Here is a 24,969-nt window from a genome sequence, read left to right as displayed (position 1 = left end):
AATTACAAGATAAATAAATCTAAATTTACAAATATAACTAAAAATTTTGATTCTTTCAAATATATATGTTGAATGTCTGCTCCAATCTTCAAATTCTCGAGCAGATCTCAATTTTTTCTAGACCTTCTCAAGCACATGCTCGTTGCCCTTAAAATTGAGCAAGTCAATCTCACTCTAATCCAATTAACTACCAGACTGTAAGGCTTACCCCATTTTTCCGACAACCTCTCAGCTAGTGTTTGAAAATTGTTGCATAGGATTCCGCAGACTTATGTTATCAGGGGAGTGAAAGAGGCATTCCGGCTATCACAGACTGACATATACTTTCTTTTCTTCTTCTGAATTTTTTATGACATTGTCATGAGGTTTGGAGACATATGAGGGAGCATCGGTGTCTATGACACGAATATCAAATAATGCTCCCCTCTGTGTCTCCCATACCCCTCTACATGCCAAGTCAGCTTTAATTGCAGGCCCATTTGCATTTCCATTCTCTGCTATAAGGGGCTCTTTTATACAATTTCCCCATGCCTGTTCCATAACGTTTCCTAGAGCATCTCTAATTTTGTTGTGCCATTTTATAATTAGGCCACCTACAGGACATATAAGGGCATGGTCTATATTAAAGACTTTTCCACAGCCATCACATTTGGTTGGTAAGTGGATTGGCGTCCAACCATATCTAAGTGCCAGGGAATCCCTAAGTCTTGCGGTGACATGCCTAAATTTAATTTCTTCAATGGTATACAAGATAATCAGCTGCCATATTTTGATTTAGGGTCAGCGTTTCGTAGCATTACATTTTCCTTTGTCGTGAAAAACATTTTAAATTTTATTTAATTATTTGTTTTCTCCAGTTTTCTTTTGTTCTCCATGGATCTTTAATGATTTTTTTAAGTATCTTCATTCTTCTGAACTCAAAAGATTTTTTTAGTGCAAGAGATTGTAATGGAACTTCTCACCCTCTTTTTGAAGTTTCATGTATGTGTTTCGATTGCACTACCAGCCATCCCTATTCCTCCTCTTTTTACTGTTAGATGTAGTAATTCATGCTCTTCTTTACATAGGCCTTCTTGTAATCCAAACAGATGGAGGAAAAGTGATGTTCTAATAGTGTGCTGGATTGGACTGAACATTTCTGGTTCAACTTTTAAGCGGCCCACACTCTACACGTGCATTGCACGCCGTGCAAGCATGTCGTGCCAAAAACAGACGAAACGTGCCAGTGTGTGGTGAACACAGTGCAAGCACGGCGTGCATTGGCATGGCACGGTGGAAATCAAAACGAGTTTGATTTTTTGTGTGCCGTGCCAAAGCACGCTGTTCTGACGTGCTAGTGTGTAGGCGGTCCCATGCCACGTGCTGGTAGCTCAACAATTTTTGACAGGGTTTGACTCTATAATAGTTCTTTCTTATTTGTGAATCGACGTCATTTTGTCCTTGGCAGAACCATCTTATATATTAAAAAAATTTGGTTTTTCTTTTCCGGGTTCGTTTGGCTCTTCTACCCGATCGATTTTCATGATTGAGGACTCAAATTGAAGGTATGCTCGCACAGATTTGCCATCAAGCATCGGCATATATTTATCTATAATCCTACTCTGCTTATACGTAAACGAAATTTGCTCCCCATGCATTTCTTATGAGAGTAAAATTTGGTTCTTCTTTGCCGAGTTCGATTGGCTCTTCTACCCGACCAATTTTCATGATTGAGGTCTCAAATTGAAGGTATGCTCGCACAGATTTGCCATCGAGCATCGGCATAAATTTATCTATGATCCAACTCTGGTTATACGTAAACGAAATTTGCTCCCCATGTATTTCTTATGGGAGTAAAATTTTGTTTCTCTTTTCCAAGTTAGTTTGGCTCTTCTACCTGATCAATTTTCATGATTTAGGTCTCAAATGGAAGTCATGCACGCAAAAATTTCACATCAAGCATCGGCGAATACTTACCTACTGTATTACTTGACTAAAAAACTATTTGATTAATTTTCAAATTTTTACATCAATTTAAGATGTATTTCACCAGTTATAATTATTATATAATCCTATATATTTTGGTCTAAGAACTTTCAGTGAATTATCGGCTTTTATTTAAGTGATTAAGATGACTAAATGAAAAATCATAAATTTGATTATTTCATGGATATTATATTTATTTTAACGCTGCGGAGCAGCATGGGTCCTCTAGTCAATATTATAACACAATGGAACACGCGCCGTATGTGATGCATGAGCCGAGACGCAGTCATGGATCTCTATACAATATATTATACTATAGAGCACACATCCTCCACTACAGTCCTGTGAACCATGTGCCCTGCTGGCGTATATCTGTACGGTAGAGATGCAATGTCTGGACTAACCTAAGGTGGTTTAGTGCTGTCTATTTCTATTTTTTACAATAAATTAAGTATGTCCTTAAAACATGCCATAAGTTTGTGTTCTGCATTTAATTTGTACAAACAGACAATGTAGTTTGGCACGTTGCAGGCTACCCTGAAGATCAAGTGTGTTGGCAACAACGTGCCGTGCCATGCACGTGTAGTGTGTAGGCCGCTTTACTACTCTCTGAAAAAGGTCCATTCAGCTTGTAATGATTTTGTATCAACAGTATGGGCTGATTGAGTGTGTTCCTCAGCAATCTCAGCAAGATTTTCAACACACTGTGTTGAAAATCCATGTATTTACAAAGCATTTGTCTTTTCTGTTGCAAATTTTGTCTTATCTTCCTCACAGGCAATAAACCTCCTACAAACTTACTGCTATGAACAACTTCCATTCTCTCCATTTGTTTCAAAATATTTTTGGGAATTTCAAAATCAAGGTTCCAAATTAGTTTGGTTTTTTTGACTAAGGTTGACCATTGTATAAGGGATCCTTGACCAGATGAGTATCTGCATACCAGGTCTGGAAAACACCTGGTATTCTTTTTAATTCGATATAATCTTCAGGATCAAGGATTCCTCCTACCATATTTTAGTTTACTAATCTTGATGCATCTTTTATTTGTCCACATTGAACAAGTCTGTTGAAATAAGTTTCTATAAACTGTTTTTGTTCATATGTAAAGTTTTTTACATTTGTTCTTTAAAGATCTATCGCATCGGATGGCCTCATTTATAAGCTCATCATACCTCTCCTCCTTTCACTCATTAATTCTTCTAACAATTAGTCTTCTGATAGATTTTGTTTGTTTTATCATTTTTTCTCTCTGCAAAATAACAGCAATGAAATACATTACTCTTTCAGAGGTTTCTTTTCCAGTTGCCAGCAACAATATTTCTTCTGCTGGTAATTGTACAAATTTTGTCTCCAATGGATCCATTTGGCAAATTATGTTGCAATATTTTAAGAGTAACGATCTTTTCTCAACGAGGCAACCATCTAGGTGGTACTTGATCCTCAGAGGTATGTATTAGATTTACTTCAAAATATTTTGAAAGGTAATCAGGAGATCTGCATTCAATGTGTGTGTGGGTGGAATAAGAGTTGTCAATGAATGATTACATTTTTCAGGATGTATTTATTTATGGTTTATTTATTTATGGCTTTTTTATTTATTGTTGTATTTATTTATTTATTATGGACATTGTTTATTATTTATTTATTATGGACATTGTTTATTTATGGCTTACTACACAATTGTCTTGCTGAACAACACCACAACCTTGTTCCATACTTTCTAAAATTTAAAAAATAAATTTAGCAGATAAATTAAAAAACAATAGAGTATTTAGATTAACTTATCCGCAAAAGTACCTCCCATGACTCTTAAAAACTGTATGCACTATGTTTTTATTTCTCTGAAAATTAAAACAATTCAAAATGTACAAAATTGTAAGCAAACACACATGTTTTCTGATGGCAGGCTATTCAGCATTGCCTCCAGGATTGATTCAAGATAATATAAAATAGGTTTAAGTACCTTGCTGTTCACGTTGTGAGAGACTGCATTAGGATTGACGACATAAGGTACGTAAACCTATTTTATATTGTCCAGAAATAAACTGAAGGAAGCACTGATACGGCAACTCTGATAGAAAATTGAGAGGATTTACATTTTTTAACCCTCCAAGTGTCTCTAGTTTTGGTCTTAATGTTCGCCCATTTATTTCGCAATCGCAGGGTTTTATTAAAATGTATCTTAGAGACTTAAAAACAATGTAAAGTATACTGTTTTATATATCATTTTGTTTGGAAAATTATGGGCTTTAATGTAACATATAAAACATTACAAAAAAAATGTTCAACAATTTTTGTGGGGTTAACATTTCTCAAAAATTATAAAATAAATGAAAAAAAATTATGTTTGCGCTCAATAAATTGTTATAATTTATAGGTCTACAAATATTTTGAAATAGCCATTTCGTTCAGAATTTTATGAGGATTCCAAAAATATAATAATATAAGTAGATATACAAATAAATAAGTTATGGGCAAAAAACAGATTTCGGTACATAGTGTTTAGCTAAGAATGCATAGCCTAACCATAGCTAGGAATCTGGCTGATAATTTACATCAATATCACTACCTACTTCTTCAGGATCATCAACCAGCCCTTCAAACTCACTTCTTATAATGCACCACGTATATCACTACTTTTGATTTTTAACACTAAAACAATGATAAACGTAATAAAACACATCAGTCATCGGTGCGTGGTTAACAAAGTGTGTTATGAGTCGCTTTTACGAAACATAACACTCGGAGGGTTAAATAAATAACGAATAGGGGAATCAGCTCATTGGCTCATGGCTTCATGTATGCAATCCCAAATCCCCAAGTTCAGTTTTACTAAGTACAATGCACTTTATCTCCAGGTAAAAACGGCAATTCTCTCATTCAGTGCTACCACCAGTTGAATCCCTAGCATTATTGATATTGAACACAGTTTGTTAACGTTTTATTTCAGCTACCTCAACTTGTACAATTATTTTTAATGGATCTCTTGACTGCATTGAAGATACAATTTGCTGTTTATAAAATAAAATAAATTACCTTATCATACAGGAATATGCTGGATTCAACGCCAACCAAGAGGTTCTTGAATGCCACTTCTAACTCTTGAAGACTCACAGTTGTTAATGTAGTTGTATTAGATTTGGCAGACCTTGATGATACAACACATGAGGCATGGATTACCCTGCCAATCTGGTTTACTGAATCTCTTCTTTCAAGAACAAATTGAGGTTCTTTTGCTGTCGCTACAGAACCAAAATTCTTCCATCCGTAGACCAAATTAAAGTCATCAACCATATCTTCCCATGGAATATAAGCGAGATCTTCATTTTCAATTAAATCTTGATCTGGGGTTACATATCCTTCATCCTGTAAATTATATTATGCAGGTATACAGGTAAAACATTGCATTTTGGTGCTTTTGGCACTTCAAAAAACCAAATGAGTTTGTTATCTGCAGAGATTATGTGTTTTCTTTTAGAAAACAAATGGGAAATGGACAGGTTAAGGTACCTTTCAGTCCCAGGGATTATCCATGAATCATTACATAATCCTAAGTGATTATTTTGTCCATGTTATACATCATCTTATGATCACAAGAGTCCAATCAAAACCTTGGTACACACATAGCCCAACTACTTAAGAAAGAGCTACTTTAGACCCGCAACGCATGTATTAAAAACGGCTGTTACTTTGCTACAGTATGACAAAGAATAAATGTAACTTATATTATGTGAAAAATTGGATCTAGGTAAGAAGAACATATTCAGTAGCTGAGGGCAACCAAAAAGTCATACTAAATTAAATGTAAAGTTTAAACTACTGTAAAGCTACATTTCCATTACTACAAGTTGCAGGCACATGTCGCGGCATATGTCGAGGCACGTGTTGCGCGTAATTTGTCATGCCGTTTCCATTCCAAGCACATGGGGCACAAGTCCCGCGACTAGGCCTGCAGGCAATATCAGTTAATCTCTTGCGATGTAATAAGTTTCGGTATTTTATTTATATTATATTGTTTTCTATAAATCACCATGGATGACATAGCAGCCTCTGCTTCTTTAATTATGGCTGGTGCACAAAATGAATTTAGAAGAAAATTACAAAAATAGCCTGGATGTTCAATAACAAGTTTTTTGGCTAAAATACCTTCGAAAGGCGCCTTTTTAATGAGAGATTAGAGCTGACAAAGTGGCTTCAAAAATTTCCTCCTTGTGATTTTCCATGATTTTGAATTCTTGTTAGAGCTAGGTACAGGAAATTGTAAAAAACAGCAATTGTTAAAAACCTATTCCTCATGGCAACATTTTTAGCTACAACTATGATTTTTAGCGACAGGCAATAGCTACAGTTCATTGATGTACCTTCACCGGAGATCTAAATCAACGATATCAAGACCCATAACTGTAGTTTGCAAGCAAAGCCATTTCTGTAGTTTTTTAAGGTCTACATTCAGATAAGAATTGATCCGACAAATACCTTTACAACCTTGAATAAATCTATCCATCTAAATACATACGATGCATGAAATAACTTTCTTGATTTTGCATAGAACATAATTAATTATCAACTAGTAGAACCCCGTCGAAATCGACGGTTAAACTTGAGGTTTTATGTAAATTTAGCTAACTGCGATAGATAGAGTGAAGTCATTAAAATCTTAGTTAAATGAAGGGAGGATAAACAAAACATAATAATAAGTATGATGATTGTGTTCCCTAAAAAACGTGATTGATGAATTCGTTTAACACAATATTTCCTACCTTTTTATCGGCTTTAGGTTGCCCAAAAGGTTTTTTAGGAGTCTTATAATTGTTTGTTCATGAGTTTGTTTCATGTCAAAGCCACTTTCACTATATGGGAGAATGGGTTCATATAATTAGTCTATCATGTTACGGAAAGAGTCAATATTTATTACTAACAACTAATTCAATCTGCTTTAGGAAAATCATTCAGATTGTATCCGGATTTATAAGTAAATCTTCATCTTTGGTCATAAAAATACAGAATTGTATCAGCATATTAAATCAGTTTTTTTTGTATTTGATAAAAATATCTGATTCTCTAGAAAGCAGTAAGATTCTTACTTCAATCTAAGCAATTTTAATTCCTTCTCTTGCCACATTGACCCATGTATTTAATCATCCTGTTCTTACTTGATAATTCATTAACTTATGGGATAGTTTCGCCTTGGCCAGATCGATAACATAAAGCTGTGCACGTATTTCGTGGATGGAATGAACCATAATTGTAGGAAATTTGATCACAAATCTTGATCATTTGCGGAACCAAATCCATAACCTAGTCCAAATGCGATTAGATGTGATAACACTGTTGTGTTTCCGAATGCTTTGTATAAAGTGAGGTTTAGATGCGTTGTTACATGTGTAGAGCAAAGTAAAAACCCTGTACACATTCTTTTAAATACCTGAATTGACATTAGTTCACCTACTTCACAAAAACCATAGATGAAACATACTCCGTAGTTAGTCTATTCCAAAACTTGAACACAGCTCTCATCCTCAACGTACTCATCTATGACACAATTTTTTACCCGATTGTCGAAAACTTGTATACCAATAAATGAATTTCTGGTGTTCTTTCTTGAATTCAAAAATGAATGGTAATTGAAAGTAGGCAAAAAAAGGCAAGTGCCAACCTTACAATATATATAAGCTAACCCGATAAGGAATAATTATGGTCCTTTAAAATTGATGTCACACTTATTTCATAATTTAAAATTTTCTAAGAGCAATAAAGCATATATCTTTGATCACAACATTTAAAACGTATAATAAATTCATCATTTTGTTGAAACTATAAAAAACTTGCCATGCAGTGGAGAATCAATTTAAAATCATAAATAATAATGTAAACATTTAATTTTGACAGTTTCAGTAGACTTTTGAATACAATTTTAATATTAACAGCTGGTTCATTAAAAGTAGTGTAAAATTATCCATATGGTCGTAATGTAAACAACATTGCTGAGTGAACTTTAAAGGCCTCTGGGGCAGAGTTCCAAGGAAATTTACCTCGTTTCTCTTTTGAGGGCTCACCTACAGACCAATACCTTTCTTTAGACACCCCTACCAAGTTTCTACGCCCAGCCGTTCTCTCAAATTAGCTGTGACAAAAACCCCGTTTTCCTCCATAAGAATAACATGGGATGGAACTTTAAAGGCCACTGGGGCAGAGCCCCTAGGGAATTTACCACGTTTCTCTTTTGATGGCTCATCTACAGACCAAGACCTTTCTTTAGACACCCCTACCAAGTTTCTACGCCAAGCCGTTCTCTCAAAATAGCTATGACAAAGAAAAACAGTTTCAAATTAATATATAGATCCCTAAATATTTTTCTAGACATATTTGGTATGAAATTAAAGGTTTTATCTTAGATGTGCCTTTTTAGTGGGTTTGGATGATATTTTGTGAAATGCCTACGTCCTTTGAATTTAAAAACTTTAAAGTATATGGCAATAGTGGTTGTTCCGCAGACCTGCGCACACGCGAGTTGCAGGCACATGTGCCGGGCCGTTTCCATTCCAACTGGGAACATGTGCCAGCAACTCGGGCACATGTTTTGTCGCACAGTCGGCGGGCATAAAAGTCGCACTGGCACAAATTTGTAGGAATGGAAACGTACCTTAACAGATTAGTTTGAGCAGTTTACTAATTTTTGTTCAGTTCTCATCGATGTCTTTTATTTTAAATGGTCCAGATCAACTTAACCCTTACCGCACTGCAGATATTATGTTCGATAGCATTGACCGTAACGCTAAATAAAAAAAATATTTTCCCCAAAAGTCAAGGCTGATTTTTTTTTTTTTTTTTGCAAAACTGGGAACTACCAAGACTAGCCAATGCACTCTGTATTAAAAGGTGAGTATATTCATCTACAGCGCAGTAAGGGTTAAACAATGTATGAAAGTTTAGTTCTAAGGTTGACTCCGAAGTTGAAGCACAAGGTACAGGTTTTGGCTGTTTTTGTTGAGGTATGCTTTAATACTGGTAATTGGAAGTTTGGTTATATTACTCTTTTTTTTTTTTTTTTTTTTTTTTTTTTTTGCTCATATCTACGCCAGTGGCATTTTTGTTATGAAGTCATTTCAAACACTTTTAAGGGAAAGCGGTCCAAACCCATTAAAGTTTTGTGGATGTGCCGGGGATTGAACCCGTCCCTCCCGCACCGAAGTCCGAGATGCTAACCACTAGGCTAGCAACACAACCACATTTTCTTGATGTCCGATGTATAAGCCTTGATGCCCATAGGCCTTGATAACCATTGAAAATTGATATGCATTTTGAATTGGTCACTTACTTGATGCATGCTGAACCTTGGGTTGGTGGCAGAGCTGTCTACTGGTATGTTCATGTTATTTATCTTAGAATTAAACCAGTTTCCATTGTTAATATCTTCTTCGAATCTCCTTGACTTCATACTGGAAAATTTACAAGTACTGTTAGCAACCTAGAATGGTTGAATTGCTATTTTATTAAAAAAAATAGGGTTTTGAATTACTCATTGGGCAGTTATTTTAAATAACAAGTATATTACAGATTTGTATAATTTGAAAATTTATATTTAACCCTGGTTATCTTTAAATGTATTTGATTCTTATTCCAACCACACATGAACTGTAATAATTTAACCAATTAACATAAATGCTAAATATTACAAAACGTGCTAATTTTTAAAATAAATTATACTAATTATTAATTACAATTAAGATTCAGTTGAGATTTTCATGATAATTGTTATGCCCATAATGAAGTTATATCCTCCACTAGATGATTAAGAATGTTATCGACACTGTTTACAATGGTTACAGGTTACTGACAATTTAAATTTCAATATTTTATAAATAACCTACTTTTTATTTTCTTTAATGTTAAAGACATCATCTTAGTGTTGGAACCTGTTAAATGTTAAACCTATCAGATGAACTAAATAAATAACAGGTTATATTAACAACAGGTTAACTCAAACCAAAAGGAATCCACTTAAAAGTGGGCCCTACATACCTTAATGCATTTATAGAAGAATTGAAAAACTGTTCATGTTTTAACCCTGTCCCAGGAGATTCAGCGAATGCTTGTAGATCATGAATAGTTTCACTCCTTGCTGCAGAGGGCACCTTAAAGATTGTAGGGCTAAATGGACGATCAGAATCAATTAGAGGTTCATGCTTGAAACTGTGGTCGGTGATGGATATTTTCATTTCCGCACCATGTAAGTGTTTCTGAAATAAAAATAGGATAACATTTAAATAACCTCAAAGTCTTACATGAAAAACTATTTAGGCTATTCACACTTCTTTTATCAATATAACTTCTTTGAAACACTGATTCCAAATAATATGAACATGAACAAACAACCTTCTAGTCTAATAATCATTAAACATCACTATGCCCGTTTTAGGAAAGATAATCTTCTTGCTAAGACACTACAGGGAGCCTAATGAGGAGACATTGGCATTTTGAGGCTACATGACATAGTCAATTTGGAACAATCACTGCTCTTTCACAATGTGTAGATGGGTACCAATGAACTGAATGTGGGATGCTATTTTAATTCTGTTCAAAGAATAATGTAGCGACAATTTGTTTTTATTGTGGATAATTGTGTATCCTAACTGAATTTGTAAAGGGGTGTAAATGGAATATTGTTTTATTGTTGTGTTCTTGTTTATTTAAGCCTGACCGATCAGCTGGTCAGGATAGGAGAATGATGCCTTCTCATGCAAGGCCCCACTAGAAAAACAGGCCATGCTGCAGCACGGGCAGCGCAACACTACGTCACAGTGGTGGATAGTTGTGCTAAACTCTTACCATTAAAATCTTACAAACAGCCAGCTTGTTTATTTACCTAAAACATATGGGAATGACGATGGCAATGAATTTATCAATGAAATCTATCCACTAGTGTGACGTCATGGATCCTGCAGCATGGCCTGTTTTTCTAGTGGGGCCTTGTCTCATGTCAACCCTAGCTAATTGCCGTTGTTGCCTACAGGATTGCCTCATTAAATGCATCACTTGTGTTCGGAAGGACATCAGTCACTCTAACATGGACATTACTCGATATGTAATATTGTATGTTGAATATCCATCATTGAAGAGGCAATACATAAATATTTAGGCAAAATTCACTTATTCAAGTATATAAACATCAAGTAAAAACAAACTTGGAACAAATACCCCCGCTGCAGCAAACCTGCCGACTTAATGAATTTCCATTTGCCTGGATTGATTTTCAATTAATAAAAAAAAATTAACATTTATGTTTAACGAGTACCTAGGTTAGCTGCTACAGGCTACAGGGAAATTAATAAAGTGTGTTTTTTATTAAAATATCAATAGCTTAGTATGAAATAAATAAATCTGCCAAGTTTGATCAAAATATATCCATAAACAAGCCAACTACAACATATTATAATATTCACCAGAAGAATAACATGGGAATTTTAAATTAAACATTTTTTGAATTTTCACCGTAACCAATCACTGTACAAAAACACTTTGATATACTAAATTATTTGTTTTTTTAAGCTCTTTAAAAAGGTCTGGAGAAAAATGGATAAATTTTGTGTTTTAAGGGTAAAAAATGAGAAAAACCCATTTTTACCCCATAAAACCCCCATAAAACCCCCCGTAAAACCCCGTTCCCATGGTCCGATCATGCTGGTTCGCGAACTCATTCAAGTTTATTCCGCCTTACACCTTCAAACCAAATTTTATCAAAATCGGACAAAAATTACTCTAGTTATCGTGCGGATGGACATATATATATATATATATATATATACTAGCTGACCCGGCGAACTTCGTATCGCCTAAGTTATAGGTTTCCCCTAAGACAGACCGATGGAAAGAAAGTACCGTTACGTTTAATTTTCAAGATGATCTCGTTCGCATCGCTCAATCACGTCCTGGTTGAAGTTCGTTCGCTACGCTCACTCACCTTTGGGTTGGAGCTCGTTCGCTACGCTCACTCACCTTTAGGTTGGAGCTCGTTCGCTGCGCTCACTTGCCTTCAGGTTAGCTCGTTCGCTACGCTAACTCGCCTCCAGGTTGAAGTTCGTTCGCTACGCTCACTCACCTTTTGGTTGCAAATTAGCTGTTGTCATAAATGTAAAAGAAATAATAGTGCTGCACCCTGTTGGTAATCCTTGTAACTTTAATGCTATTGAACATCATAGAACAGAACCAACTTGTTTAATTGAAACAGCTGTTAAGATTCATTAATTCCATTTCTCATAAGGTTAACATGGGAAACTCCAGAGCCACTGGGGCGGAGCCCTTTTAAGAATTTCGAAACGGGAAATAGTTTACGTCCGATTCGCATACCTACAGAATTTACACACCAAATTTCATAACGATCGGTGAAGTCGTTCCGGAGGAGTTTGCAGACAAACACTGTGACACGAGAATTTTATATATTAGATATATATATCACATCAAAATGAAAAAGTAAATTGGTCCCGGGCCTAGGTCTTACCATGAGACCTACGGTAATAGCTACTTCCCTATAGGGAAATTCGCTAAAACTAAACCAATTACAAAACAATTTTAAAGTCAGCTGCAATTAAAACAATGTTCAAATATAGAAGAACAACCAACAAATCAAACAATGGTTTTGACAAAAAAAAAACTTTCTCACATAATAAATGTTGCGGGAGATAGTAATGTACAAATTTATAAAATTTTAACATTTTTGGACCACAAAGGGGCCTTATATCCAGCAGGATAGAATCTTAAACCGGAACAAACCAAAACACCTCAAGTTGTTTATGATACATTTATGATACAGAGGAGCAGTTGCTCCAGGGCAGAAGGTTGTGGAGGGCGGAAATTCTTAACGAATATAGTTATCGTTTCGTTACTAATTTTGTTTGAATAGTATGTTTATAAAACTAAAGTTAGCTTTTCTTCAATAATGCATCTATTTTATAAACAAAAATATTATTACTAAATTATCAAATGATTGTGTAAAAATAAAATAAACGTAGTTTAATCCCCGTCAAAAAGTTTAGATAACTACTGATCCTCGCCCCCGTGGCCTGTACTACTGCTGGTAAGAGCTGCACAAGTTAGTTCAAATTCTTCGGAAATGGTCAATGAGTGTTTAAGTTTAATTAAAATACCTGTTACAATTGAACATGCTTAGAAGTCTTTTTTTAAACTGAAAACCATTAGGAAGTAATAAAAAACCACAATGTTGCAAGTGAAATTTACGGTTAAGGAGGGCCAGCAATTATTTATTATCAATTTCACAATCAAATGGAATCCAAACCATCTCATTGACTTGATGAACAATGATTTAAACGTCTAACAGTTTAAATGAGTGAACCATCTTTTTTAAAGCTAAGGCAACACTCAACTTGAACAATTAATTGAAAACACAATAGCCAGGGTACGGTACTCCAAACCTGACTAAGCCACTGCAAATTGTTCATAACTGTTATTAAGAGTATGGATACAAGCACATTTATAATCAAACCTGGTGAGGTATGGTTCCTGATGTAGGGACAGTATTTGCTAGATGTATAAGAAACTTCAGCACTGATACAAATGATGGGTTGGCCTCGGCTAATGTTTCCGCTCTGTCCAATACATGATCAACGTGTTCAAACATGAGCTCAGTCCACTGTCCCTTGGCTTTTGCTTTGCTGTAAACATGATCCAGAATATTGGCGAGAAGTAGTTGTGGACTTCCTTCCAATTCATCTGAAAATCGTGGCAGCATTACTAGTCTGAATACTCATTTAGGAATGACAAGTGGAAAAATCACTTAGGCTATTCAAGGAATGTTTTTTATATTTAATTCAAACACACACATCAGGACAGTGGTATCAGCTCATAAAGTACATAGACTAAAAATAATGTGGAAAAGCTATATAGCATCATATTTTTTAAGCAGTTTATTCACAGTTTGAGTATTTTTTGTAGTATACTGTTTTCATTCAATTCAATTTGTTTATTAATGGCATAAACCAGTTAACAATATAGACTTAATCTTAAATTAGTACAAACATTTTACAATTGACAAGACAATTGGACAGGTAAACACTTAGCAGCAAGCAGGAACATTATAAACAAACAACTTTGACAATAATTGCAGTATTTACAACCAAGAAATAAAAATCTGAGCTACATTAGAAAAGTGATATGAAAGGTGAAAAAAAAGAAAAGAACAAAACTGTTTAAAGTAATAAGAAAATTTACTACTTGACTTAACAATGAAACAAAACAAAAAAATCTGTTATCATTAATAAAATAAGACAATGTGACTAGCAATGGTAATAAAAAAACAGTGAACTTTGAAGCTATTACCTGATATAATATTATTCTCAAATAATAATATCTTTTCTCTAATATTACCTAATGATAATATTTATAAGAAATGTTGATTATATCAAACTGTTATGTACATCGTGAGTATTCAGTAATCTTTGAATCGATTCTTTTAAAGTCATCCAAAATTATGACAGTTATTCGTTTTAAAATTCACCCCTGTAATATTTCGCAATTGCTCGAATTCGATCAACAGGTACACTAGTAACAATTAAATCACTAAGCTAAAACAACAAAACTAAGCTCAACAGCAAAGAACTACAAACAAACATATAAACTTTTGATGGAGAATTGAAATCCATACAAAACTTTGGGATAAGATAAAGTAAAAAGGCAATAGCTGTGAGATATTATACAGCCTTACCCACCCCCCAAGGCCCTTCACCTTACCCCCCTAGAGATATAGGTGAAAATGAGGAGTTTACAACCATTGATAAATCATAAATCTTTATTGGTCATTAAATAACATATGTTACAATAGACCTCGTTAACAAAAAAAGGGCCATAGATTCTAGATAGTATAACATGGTCTATAACATGGAATCTTCACTAAACTTAAATATAACAAAGACAACAAGAAAATAAAGCTAAAATCATTTGAAAAACACAGTAACTATATATATGAAACAAAAGTGAGGTACCTACTTAAACAAGTGTTTGAAAGACTAGGTAACAGTTGACTAGGGACTAAGTAAGAACTAGATAACAATTTTACCATTACAATTGTATTCTGCAAAAAATTCATCTAAACTGTAAAAAGGGTGGTCAGCAAGCCAAACCATCAACTTTTGTTTTAGCCGAGTACAAGGAATGTCAAGTATTTCACTTGCAAAACAATTTACTATTTTTACTGATATACTAGCAAAACTTTGCTGTACTGTTGTTAGTCTGGTGTAGGGCCTATCCAAAGCAGATCTTCCCCTTGTGTAATATGAGTGAAAATTTTTTCTTGAGCTAAAGAAATGTGAATTTTGTTTTACAAAAATAACACACTCTAATATATACAAATTTACAGTTGTCAGGATACCTGTTGCTTTAAAAAGAGGTTTACAATGGTCCCTCAACCCTGAATTGGTCAACAGTCTTACAGCCTTTTTTTGAAGCTTTAAAATTATTAGAATGTGGGTGGAGTTACCCCACAGTAACAGACCATACTTTAACAGACTTTGAAAAAAAGCAAAATACGCAGATCTAACATACAAAGGAGGAACAAAATCTCTTAGACGTCTAATTAAAAATAAAACTCTTGACAATTTCTTACTTAAGTTATATAAATGGGTTGACCAGCTTAAATCACTATCCAAATCTATGCCTAATAAATTTACACTTGACGAAAAATTCTTTTCTTCCTCAGGTGTGCGACCTAAACCTAAAAACAATAGTTTGAGTCTTTTCAGGATTCATAAAAAACCCATTGACACTGAACCAGTTCCTAGCTTCATTGAGGGAAAGTTTGGACAGCACCATGAGTTCACTAAAGGTACCTTGACTATTTAAGAAAGTGGAGTCATCCGCATAAATCACAGAAGTACAGGACATACATTTATCCAAATCATTAATCATTATAAGGAAAAGAACAGGGCCTAACACCGAGCCCTGGGGCACTCCGCAAAAAACCTCACTCTCATCTGACAATATACCCGCAACATCAACCTGCTGCCTGCGGTCTGATAAGTAAGACTTAAAAAGATTGAGTTCTGTACCTGATAAGAAGGTAAATGACAAGAGGGCGAGAGAAAGGAATATATTGACAGAGAGAAGCACATTGCACCAGAGATTCAACCTAAACTTTGCACTAATCAGGATTATTGCTTTACACAAACACTTAAAATTTTTCTTGAATTCGGCTTGACTCAAATTGAATAGATGCACTTGCGCTGCATTTCCCAATCTCATCAAACTTGAAATAGTAATTTAGTACAGATATGAAGTTGGGCAATGCTGTCTGGCGAAAAGATGCTGCTGTCGAGTTCCTTGTGAGATGTGAAAGTCCAGCTATGCGAGAATTTCAGGGCAGTCCATCATACCGATGGCAATTTTGTGGAGAAATAACAGGTTTCCAATTTCATGATGGTTGGCCTCTGGATCGTTAAAATTAGCACTAATAAGGTTTATGTAACCTGGCTTCTGTCTCCGATCCACGGTAGTTTTAAGAAACTACAGCTGTTTCATGCCTTACATTGGCACATCCTCAGGTTTGTAGAACGCCAGCTTTTCTATAAAATATCCCTCGGTGTTGAATTCATCATGGTTTTACGAAATACATGTAGACATTTACACACACGAAAACACGCACGAAACATTTAAACACTAATTAAGGAACGACTGTGAAACGTGATACGGCGCCGGTGAAGGGTAAGTCGCGACTGTCACGTGTCGGCAGCGCTGACCCCTACCCCTGTTCTATCCTTATCTATTCTTTCTTTTGTTTGGTAATCAGATATCAGGATGGCTGTGTTGTAAATTATATTAGACTCAAAGGACTGTTTTTCGTTCAAAATATGATGTGGTTGTTCTTTTGATGCCCTATATATTTCGTATTCTTCTATCGTATCCATATGGCGTCCTTTATTGCAAAAGTGTAAAATATCCAGATTATTGTGAATGTCTGTATAGTTATGGTTGTGGCTGTTAGGTGGTTAGAAAAAGCTGATTTAGAGTTCTTTTTCGGTAGGTGCTCTTTAAATCGGGTTGTGAAAGATCTGGCAGTTTGTCCTATGTAAAAGCTGGGACAGTTGTCACATTTTAATCTATAGATTCCGGTTTTGTTGTTGTTATCTATGTGGGATCTGTTCTTGACTCTGACCAATGACGACAGCTTGTTTGTCGTCTTAAACGATACTGTTATATCATTTTTTGCCAGTTCTTTTCGCAGAGTATCATTTAAAACTACACCGAATTCAGCGCTAACATATTTTTTGTTATTTTCTTTGGAGGTTACTTCGGTTCGGTTACGGTGTTTTCTGATCAATTTGTCTATGAGGTTGCTACTGTATCCATTTGACACTGCAATATGCTTTAGTATCTTAACTTCGTTATTGTAGTTGGTTGGGCTTAGTGGTACGGTGAGTAGACGATGGACGAAACTATTGTAGGCGGATAATTTGTGGCTATAGGGGTGGTGTGATGATGAGTGGATAGTTTGGTCAGTTGTAGTCGGCTTCCTGTAGATACTGAACTCTAAGTTACTGTCTTTTCTTGTTATAGTGAGATCCAGGAAATTAATAGATTTAGATACTTCCGTTTCAAGAGTGAATTTCATATTTTTATGCACATTGTTGAGGTATGTTTTGAGAATGCTGATTTGTCTAATGTTACCGTTGAACAATACAAGTGTGTCGTCCAAATATCTTCTGTAGAAAACTATTTTGCTACGTTGGCGGTTCGAGTCCGACCAAAAGTGTTGATTTTCTAAGTTGTTCAGAAATAATTCAGAGAGAATACTTGATAGCGGCGACCCCATCGTTAAACCTTCATTCTGTTTATAATATTCGTTCTCAAATGTGAAGTAGCTTTGTTTTAGGACACAGCGTACTAAATTTATCAGTTTATTCTTTGCTTCCGTAGCTAAGGTGTGTTTGTCTAAGTTTTTTCTGAGTAAAGAAATGGTTTCATCTATGGGTACGTTTGTGAATAGACTAACAATATCAAATGATGCAAGTATATATGAGTCTTTCATTTCTATGTTAGATATCTGGCTTACTAAGTCTACTGTGTTTTTTAAGCTAAGGTTATTTTCTAAAATAATCTCTCTTCTGATAATATTGTCTAACTTTTTGGCGATTTTATAGGTAGGAGAAGGGGTGAAATTTACCAACGGTCTTATAGCCTAGGTATATTTTCCTTGTGTATTTTAGGTAAACCTCTAAGCACGGGGGCGCTAGGGTTAGTGACTTTCAGATGCCTGATTTCTTCACTAGTTTAAAGGTTATTACATGATGATATTAGTTTATTTATCTCTTTCGAAAAAACAGGTGTGGGGTCCTTGGTCAAAGTGACAATAGAGTTAGTTTCAATAAAGTCTCTTACTTTGTTTACATATTCTGACTTGTTGAGGATGACGGTACAACAATCTGCTCTTCTGAATGATAAAGACTGAAGTTGCAGCTTCTCTTGCACTTGGTCAACAATCACATCAGCGTATCTGATTCTAGATCTTACACCAACCAATCAAAAAAAGCGTCTTTGGATAGTTTTGATGGAGTTGATGTGTCTTATCTCGTAAGAGGACCAGACTACGGAACAATATTCTAATATAGGCCAAACCAGTGATACATACAGTACCTTTAAAGTTGGTACTGAAAGAGATCCTCCTCTTGAAAGTCTAAATATGGCCCCTAAAACTGAGTTAGCTTTATTACAGATTCTTTGTATGTGTTCGCCAGGATCCAATGTAGGTGTGAAGAATACCCCAAGATCTTTAGTACAAGTGACTCTGGACAATTTTGAGGTCCCGATATAGAAATCAAGAGTCAGAAGATCCCTAGACCTTCCAAAAGACATCACTGTACATTTAGATACGCTAAAATAGTTGTTATATAATACCAATAGACTACTCAGTTAAGGACTTCCTGCAGTTCAAAATGATGTTCTGCTGAAGATATGTGTCTGTATAAATCTTGACATCATCTGCAAAAAGGAGGAACTTTGAATTCAGAGACTTGCCCACATTATTGATAAAAAGGCTAAAAAGGAATGGTCCAAGGAGAGATCCCTGAGGAACACCAGAACTCACATTTATCGGCCTCGATGTTTCAGATGAAAACTTTACTCTGAGTGCTGGCCAGAGGAGATGGACGATAAGACATCACTTGAAAAGATGGTTACATTGGTCACTGTAGATTTTCCAGGTCGGAATTCATACTGTTCAATAATATTTTTAAATGTAAATTCCATGACATCTAAGATCAGGCCCTCGAAAATCTTAGCCAAAGCAGACTGGATTACTATAGGGCGGTAGTTCTTCACATCCTCATTATCACCTCCCTTGTGAATGGGAATAAGAAACCCAATTTTGAGAACTCCGTGGAAAATATCCCTTTTTAACAGAGATCCAAACATATTATAAATTAAATAATATGCGCATGCTGAGACCTTTAGTTCGAAAACTTAACAGTACCGTATTTTCCTTCTCTTTAAATAAGCATATCATAACTTAAATATCTTTCTTTAAAATTATAGGTAACAAAATTTGAAATGAAAAGTTACATCAATAGTATATCAAGCAACTTTTTTTTTATTCAGAATTTTTCTAAATGTTTTTTCAAAGTTAAACGTGAATGAACAAAGTGTTGAATATTCTTATTTATACATACACTTACCTTCTGTTTCTGTATTTCTGACGTTAAGTACTATTTCAAATGCCTTTGATCTCAGGCTTTTTATTATGACCTCCTTATTTGCGCAGCAATGTAATGTATCTTCGACTAGATCTGAACAAAGGCCTGTTATGAGGTTGAATGTACTGTCCTTAAAACAAAATAATAATTTAGATTTAACTGTCTCAGGCTGTAAGTAGCATAACAGTTTACAAAATTAGTCTTGTCCACAGAAATATGAGTTTAGGAGAACATTTTTCGATATCATGGGAAGCCAGCTGCTAAATTTTATCAGTACCATAGCACAGTTCACTCTTGTTCATCATTTGCTCTAGGTAGAACAGCCTACATTTCACAAACAAGCCTGAAACCTATATGGGACAAATGCAATGTTAAAAGAGGCCAAAAACCTCTTGAAAAAAAACTTAAGAAAACTATTAGAATGCATGGTCCATGTTTTCACATCTTAAATGTCTCAGACATACAGAGATAACCTTAAGCCAACTACATTGCCGCTACTGACCGACCTCAATAGAGAAACAAAACAATTTAGTTCTGCAACTCGGTCCTATTAGTGCACTAGGCCTATGTTATTTGATAAAGCTCATATTAAATGTCATTTGTACGTCCAGTGTCATCCCTGATTTCTCGGTCTTTCAGTGAGAGCTGTGTCAAGTCGATATTTACACTATTTAACATTAACTTAATTTAAACCGGAAGACTGAGAATTCAAGGTTTCATTAGAGTTAAATGCAAGACGAAAGACAATTTTTTGGCACTTTCCTGTTAAAGGGAAGATTCATTATTGACTTGATTTTTTATAAATCAATATTAACGAATTGAAACATATCAGCTGACAAGTGTGATACTGGTACTTAATAAATATTGTTAAGAATAAAAAAAACAATTAAAAATATTATGTTGAAATTAACTGTCCTTATTAAATAGTTTAGGTGTTAACGTAAGGAGGGTTGGCTGGGGTACAGTTTCTTAACTGGGCTATGCTAATACCGATTGAAGCCTTCGATTGAATTAGCAGGGGCGGCTCCAGAGGGCAGGCCAGGTAGGCCGGGCCTTGGCCTACCCAAAATATTGGTAGGTAGATATTTCAAAATTATAAAGTAACCTAGATAAAGATATTTATAATTCTAAGTAGGCCTAACTTAAATAAAGGGAAAGCATTACAACCAATTATGGGTACAGTTTCTTAACTGGGCTATGCTAATATCGATTGAAACTATCGATTCGATAAGTAAACCTTCATGCGATTTTTTCACCATCAGCAAGTTTGGTTGGTTAGGTTAGGTTATAATAGTTTAATTTTATAATAGAGATATTAAAAAATATCGATTATTAATCAATATTTTCAATTCGATAGATTCAATCAATATTAGCATAGCCCAGTTAAGAAACTGTACCCCTAATTATTTTGCTTTTAAATTTGTAAATTCCTCCCTTTTTGCAGAGAAGTTCATCACTCAAACCCCTCGTACCCCCTCCTTCTTGACCCTTGTCAGGCCTACCCAAAAAATAATTCCTGGAGCCGCCTCTGTCGATTAGTAGGCTACTCTTGGTTCGATTTTTTTTCACTACCGGTACCGGTATCAGCAAGTGTTGTTAGTTAGGTTATGACAGTTTCATTTTATAATTGATATACCGTAGTAAAAATATTGATTATTAAGCAATATATTCAAGTCGATAGTTTCAATCGATATTAGCATAGCCCAGTTAAGAAACTGTACCCGTTGGCTATAAAATGTAGACTTTTTAAACCTTTTCCCCTACTGAAATCAATCCAATACCGAATAGCCTACCAATGCTGAAGAAATAACCAGATAACATTAAAAGACCCATTAGGGCATTCTAGGCATACATAAAATAAATATAATAATGTGTAGGCCTACATACCTCCATGGTAAAATTACTGAGTAAATTATTGAAGTCCAGGAAAGAATTAGGTGTTAGCCACCATGTATAACATAGGGATGAACATTCCTTAATGTGAGTGTATCTAACATTACTTAAACCCCACTAAAGGTTTACAACCGTTCCTCATCACTATTAAAAATATTAATCATTAAAATAAAATAAACTGCAAACTGTAACTGACTTAACTGCAAATAAATTAGAGGTTAGTTTCTTGTAGTAGTAATAGTATGTTTTGTTTTGGTTATTTGGTTTTGTGTTTGTTTTTTTCATTTTTTTTTTATATTTTGGCAAAGTTGGCCGGCTTTGCCGTAGATAAACAATACAGCCGCTTGATTTGTCATTTTACATAATAATTATTTATATTAATTAAATATAAAGATTTTATATTTACATTACCAAAAAAATAGTTATTTGTGCAACTAGTGAGAAAAGTGAGCAATTGACTCACTCGAGAGAAACCCTTAAGCCTGGTTTACACGGGTCGAGTACAGCGGGCGAGTCAGTGTGCGAGTTGCCACTCGCTCTTTAACTCGCTTGGTGTAGACATGCAGGCGAGTCGAGCAACGGGCGAGTTGATAAAAAGAGGTCAGTTGAGAGCGAGTCGAGTGATTTAGTTGAAAACCGAGTTGCTCGGCCCAGTAGCTACCCCCACCACCACAATTTGCCCGCAAAACATCTGTTTACTGCTATCAAGTGAGTCCAGCGACCACAGAATAAATTCTTTTTTTATTTTGTGGTCGCTGACAATGAGTCGATCACAACGATCAGAATTTTTGGGGTTGTGGGTTAGTTCAGTAGTGTATGCCTAATCACCCTCAATACTCATTACTCAATGGTTCAGTTGAACAGTTGGCCCTGTGTTGCATTGTCCTGCTGTTCGTAAATCTACTCACTCTTATAAAATTCAGTTTTCAAAATTGTTGAACAACTTAAGATCTACAGTTCTACTGGAACGATTTTTTTAATCAATGGGTTGTTAGAAAGCTCACTCCCTAAAAATGTTTTCTATCAGAAATACATTGAAAACGGTGTTTTCAAATTTTTTTATTTGGAGGCAACTTTCGGTTGCCTATATATTTTATTTTAAGAAATGCAGTACCGGTACAGTAATTTGTAACAAATCTTATTCTTTTAGAATACCACCTTCCACTTTGGTCTATCGTATTTGCAAAAAAAAACTTTTAAGCAACCCCTGAATTTAATGCATGATTCAGTTTTAATTCTAATAATCTAATTCAGTGATTAAATTAATTTATAAATTCAGCATTAAACTCTTGAAGTCCCATTTTAAATTCAAACAACATTTAACACGAAAGCTACGGTATACGGAATACCCTACACCACAGAACACAGAGAAATTATAAAAATTACTTTTCTGTGCCTACACTGTCGCTGTTCGAAATAGGAATGCGTGTAGACAGTCCAGTCAAGTACCGGGCGAGTTGAACAAATCAACAACTGGGCCTAGTAACTGGGCCGAATAACTCGTCTGACATACTCGACCCGTGTAAACCAGGCTTTACTCACGAGCCGTAGGCGAGTGAGGAATGGTTTCTCGAGTGAGGCAATTGTACTTTGCACTCGAGTTGCACATTATACTTTTCCTACAGTTACCATAAAACAAATAAATTTGTGAAGAAACATAACCTTATTTTTCACAGAAGTGAACTTTTAATATAACATTTAATGATTTTTCTCCCCAGATTCAGAGCGACGGGAGAGCTCGGCTTTTAAGGTGTGCGGCTTCAAGCTTGGTTCTATCACGGCCAAAGGACACATTTGAAAACTCATTTCCCAAACCGTTTAGTAGTTCCTTGGTAGCAGTCTTCGTTATTTTCATCGCAGAGGATACGCGTCCGGTAACCGGACGTGGATTAGGCGTCCGGCAGTTACTGTCATAACCTAACCTAACCAACCAAACTTGCTGATAGTGAAAAAAATCAAATGAAGGTTCCATTCTCATCATAACATAAAATTATAAATGCCAAAAATTCTAACAAAAGATGTACAGTTAAGAAGAAATTACATTCAAAGAAAAATCTGTGGCAAAAAGTTAAAGTTACCGATAGGTTTCGAACCGGGGACCTCTCGCATATCAGTCGAGCACTCTATCCACTACACCACGAACACTGATGGCTGAACATCGTATCATTGTGGTAATGGCGTTCCGGGACCCCCTACCGGACGCCTAATCCACGTCTGGTTACCGGACGCCTAATCCACGTCCGGTTACCGGACGCGTATCCTCTGTGTATTTTCATTTTCTGGACAGAAGCCATGGTGGAAGGAAAAAACATAGGTGTGCTATTCCCACATATTCTGACGTCACTCGGATTGCAAACAAAAGATCATCTGATTGTAACTGTCAAATTAGTATGTATTTGTTTTTATTTGAATGTTATTGTTTTTATAATAATAAAAACAATAACAACCAAATCAAAACAAATACATATACTAATTTGACAGTTACAATCAGGTAATCTTTTGTTTGCAATCCGAGTGACGTCAGAATATGTGGGAATAGCACACCTATGTTTTTTCCTTCCACCATGGACAGAAGCCTCACAGCCAACAATGACCTTAAGAGGCGGTCGGACAGAGATTCTCGGCTGCCGACACTGGCCGTCACTTTAACATGGAGCGCATATAATAATTCCTCGTTTTCTGGTCTATCCGTGTTCCAAAAAATATTTCCCACACTCAAAACATTGTAAATGTATGTAGGATTAAGACTGTACAATATAAAAATCATAATGTTTAATTATAAGCCGGATATAAAATAAATCATTTCTTACATTTCCCATAAGGAATTGCAATACTTTCTGCTAAAATATAAAATGACTGGCACTATGAATAATTCTGGTTCAAACGCCATATTGAAGAGCATATATTCATTAGTGTATTGAGTGTGACAGATATTTATTTTTCGATGGTTAACATTAAGTTTTGTATTTTTTTGTAAACGCTTGCAAAAAAGCCTTGCTTGCCGACTGAGTACTAGTTCGACGATGTCCCGGCCGATGGCAGCACAGTCGATTGTGGACTACAGAGCACGTTTTCAAACCGCGCCAAATAAAATGCATTTAAACTGGCCACAGATCTGTTTAAATAAATAAATAACGTTATGTGGTTACATCCCTGATGTATTATAATGCCAAGGAAATGATGATATTGAATTCACAGGAATCTAAGAATCTAATATTTTCGGACTGTGTATTTACCGTAGGTATGTATTAAAATATTACTGTCATCAGAGATAAAAGTAGTTTTACAACACCCGGTTTGATACAAACCATTCATCAATATAAAACAAGTTCCGTTAGAATAAACGTCTCTTTTGGTCATACTTAGTACGTTGATTAAGGACTTAGCTGTATAAAGATAGCTGCTGCAATTTACA

The 24,969-nt window shown here is 35.2% G+C and overlaps 1 protein-coding gene across 1 annotated transcript in view; it reads right to left on the bottom strand.

The window, feature by feature from the left end:
- LOC128986959 (gamma-tubulin complex component 6) overlaps positions 1 to 21,772 on the bottom strand; it is a 37,470-nt gene extending 15,698 nt beyond the window's left edge. Inside the window, exons 1-6 of the mRNA XM_054407594.1 lie at positions 21,549 to 21,772; positions 19,644 to 19,791; positions 13,469 to 13,695; positions 9,991 to 10,208; positions 9,287 to 9,407; positions 5,005 to 5,334 (exon numbers count right to left, since the gene is read on the bottom strand). Coding sequence (XP_054263569.1) covers positions 5,005 to 5,334; positions 9,287 to 9,407; positions 9,991 to 10,208; positions 13,469 to 13,695; positions 19,644 to 19,791; positions 21,549 to 21,554 — 1,050 coding nt within the window. The 5' untranslated portion in view covers positions 21,555 to 21,772. The remainder of the gene's footprint in view (positions 1 to 5,004; positions 5,335 to 9,286; positions 9,408 to 9,990; positions 10,209 to 13,468; positions 13,696 to 19,643; positions 19,792 to 21,548) is intronic.
- Positions 21,773 to 24,969: the final 3,197 nt, after the last annotated feature.

The sequence above is a fragment of the Macrosteles quadrilineatus genome, unplaced genomic scaffold (assembly GCF_028750875.1).
Source record: "Macrosteles quadrilineatus isolate MER2022 unplaced genomic scaffold, UCM_ALF_1.0 Scaffold_1__1_contigs__length_201487025, whole genome shotgun sequence".
NCBI classification, from domain to species: domain Eukaryota; kingdom Metazoa; phylum Arthropoda; class Insecta; order Hemiptera; family Cicadellidae; genus Macrosteles; species Macrosteles quadrilineatus.
This window is presented reverse-complemented; position numbering and strand designations above follow the sequence as displayed.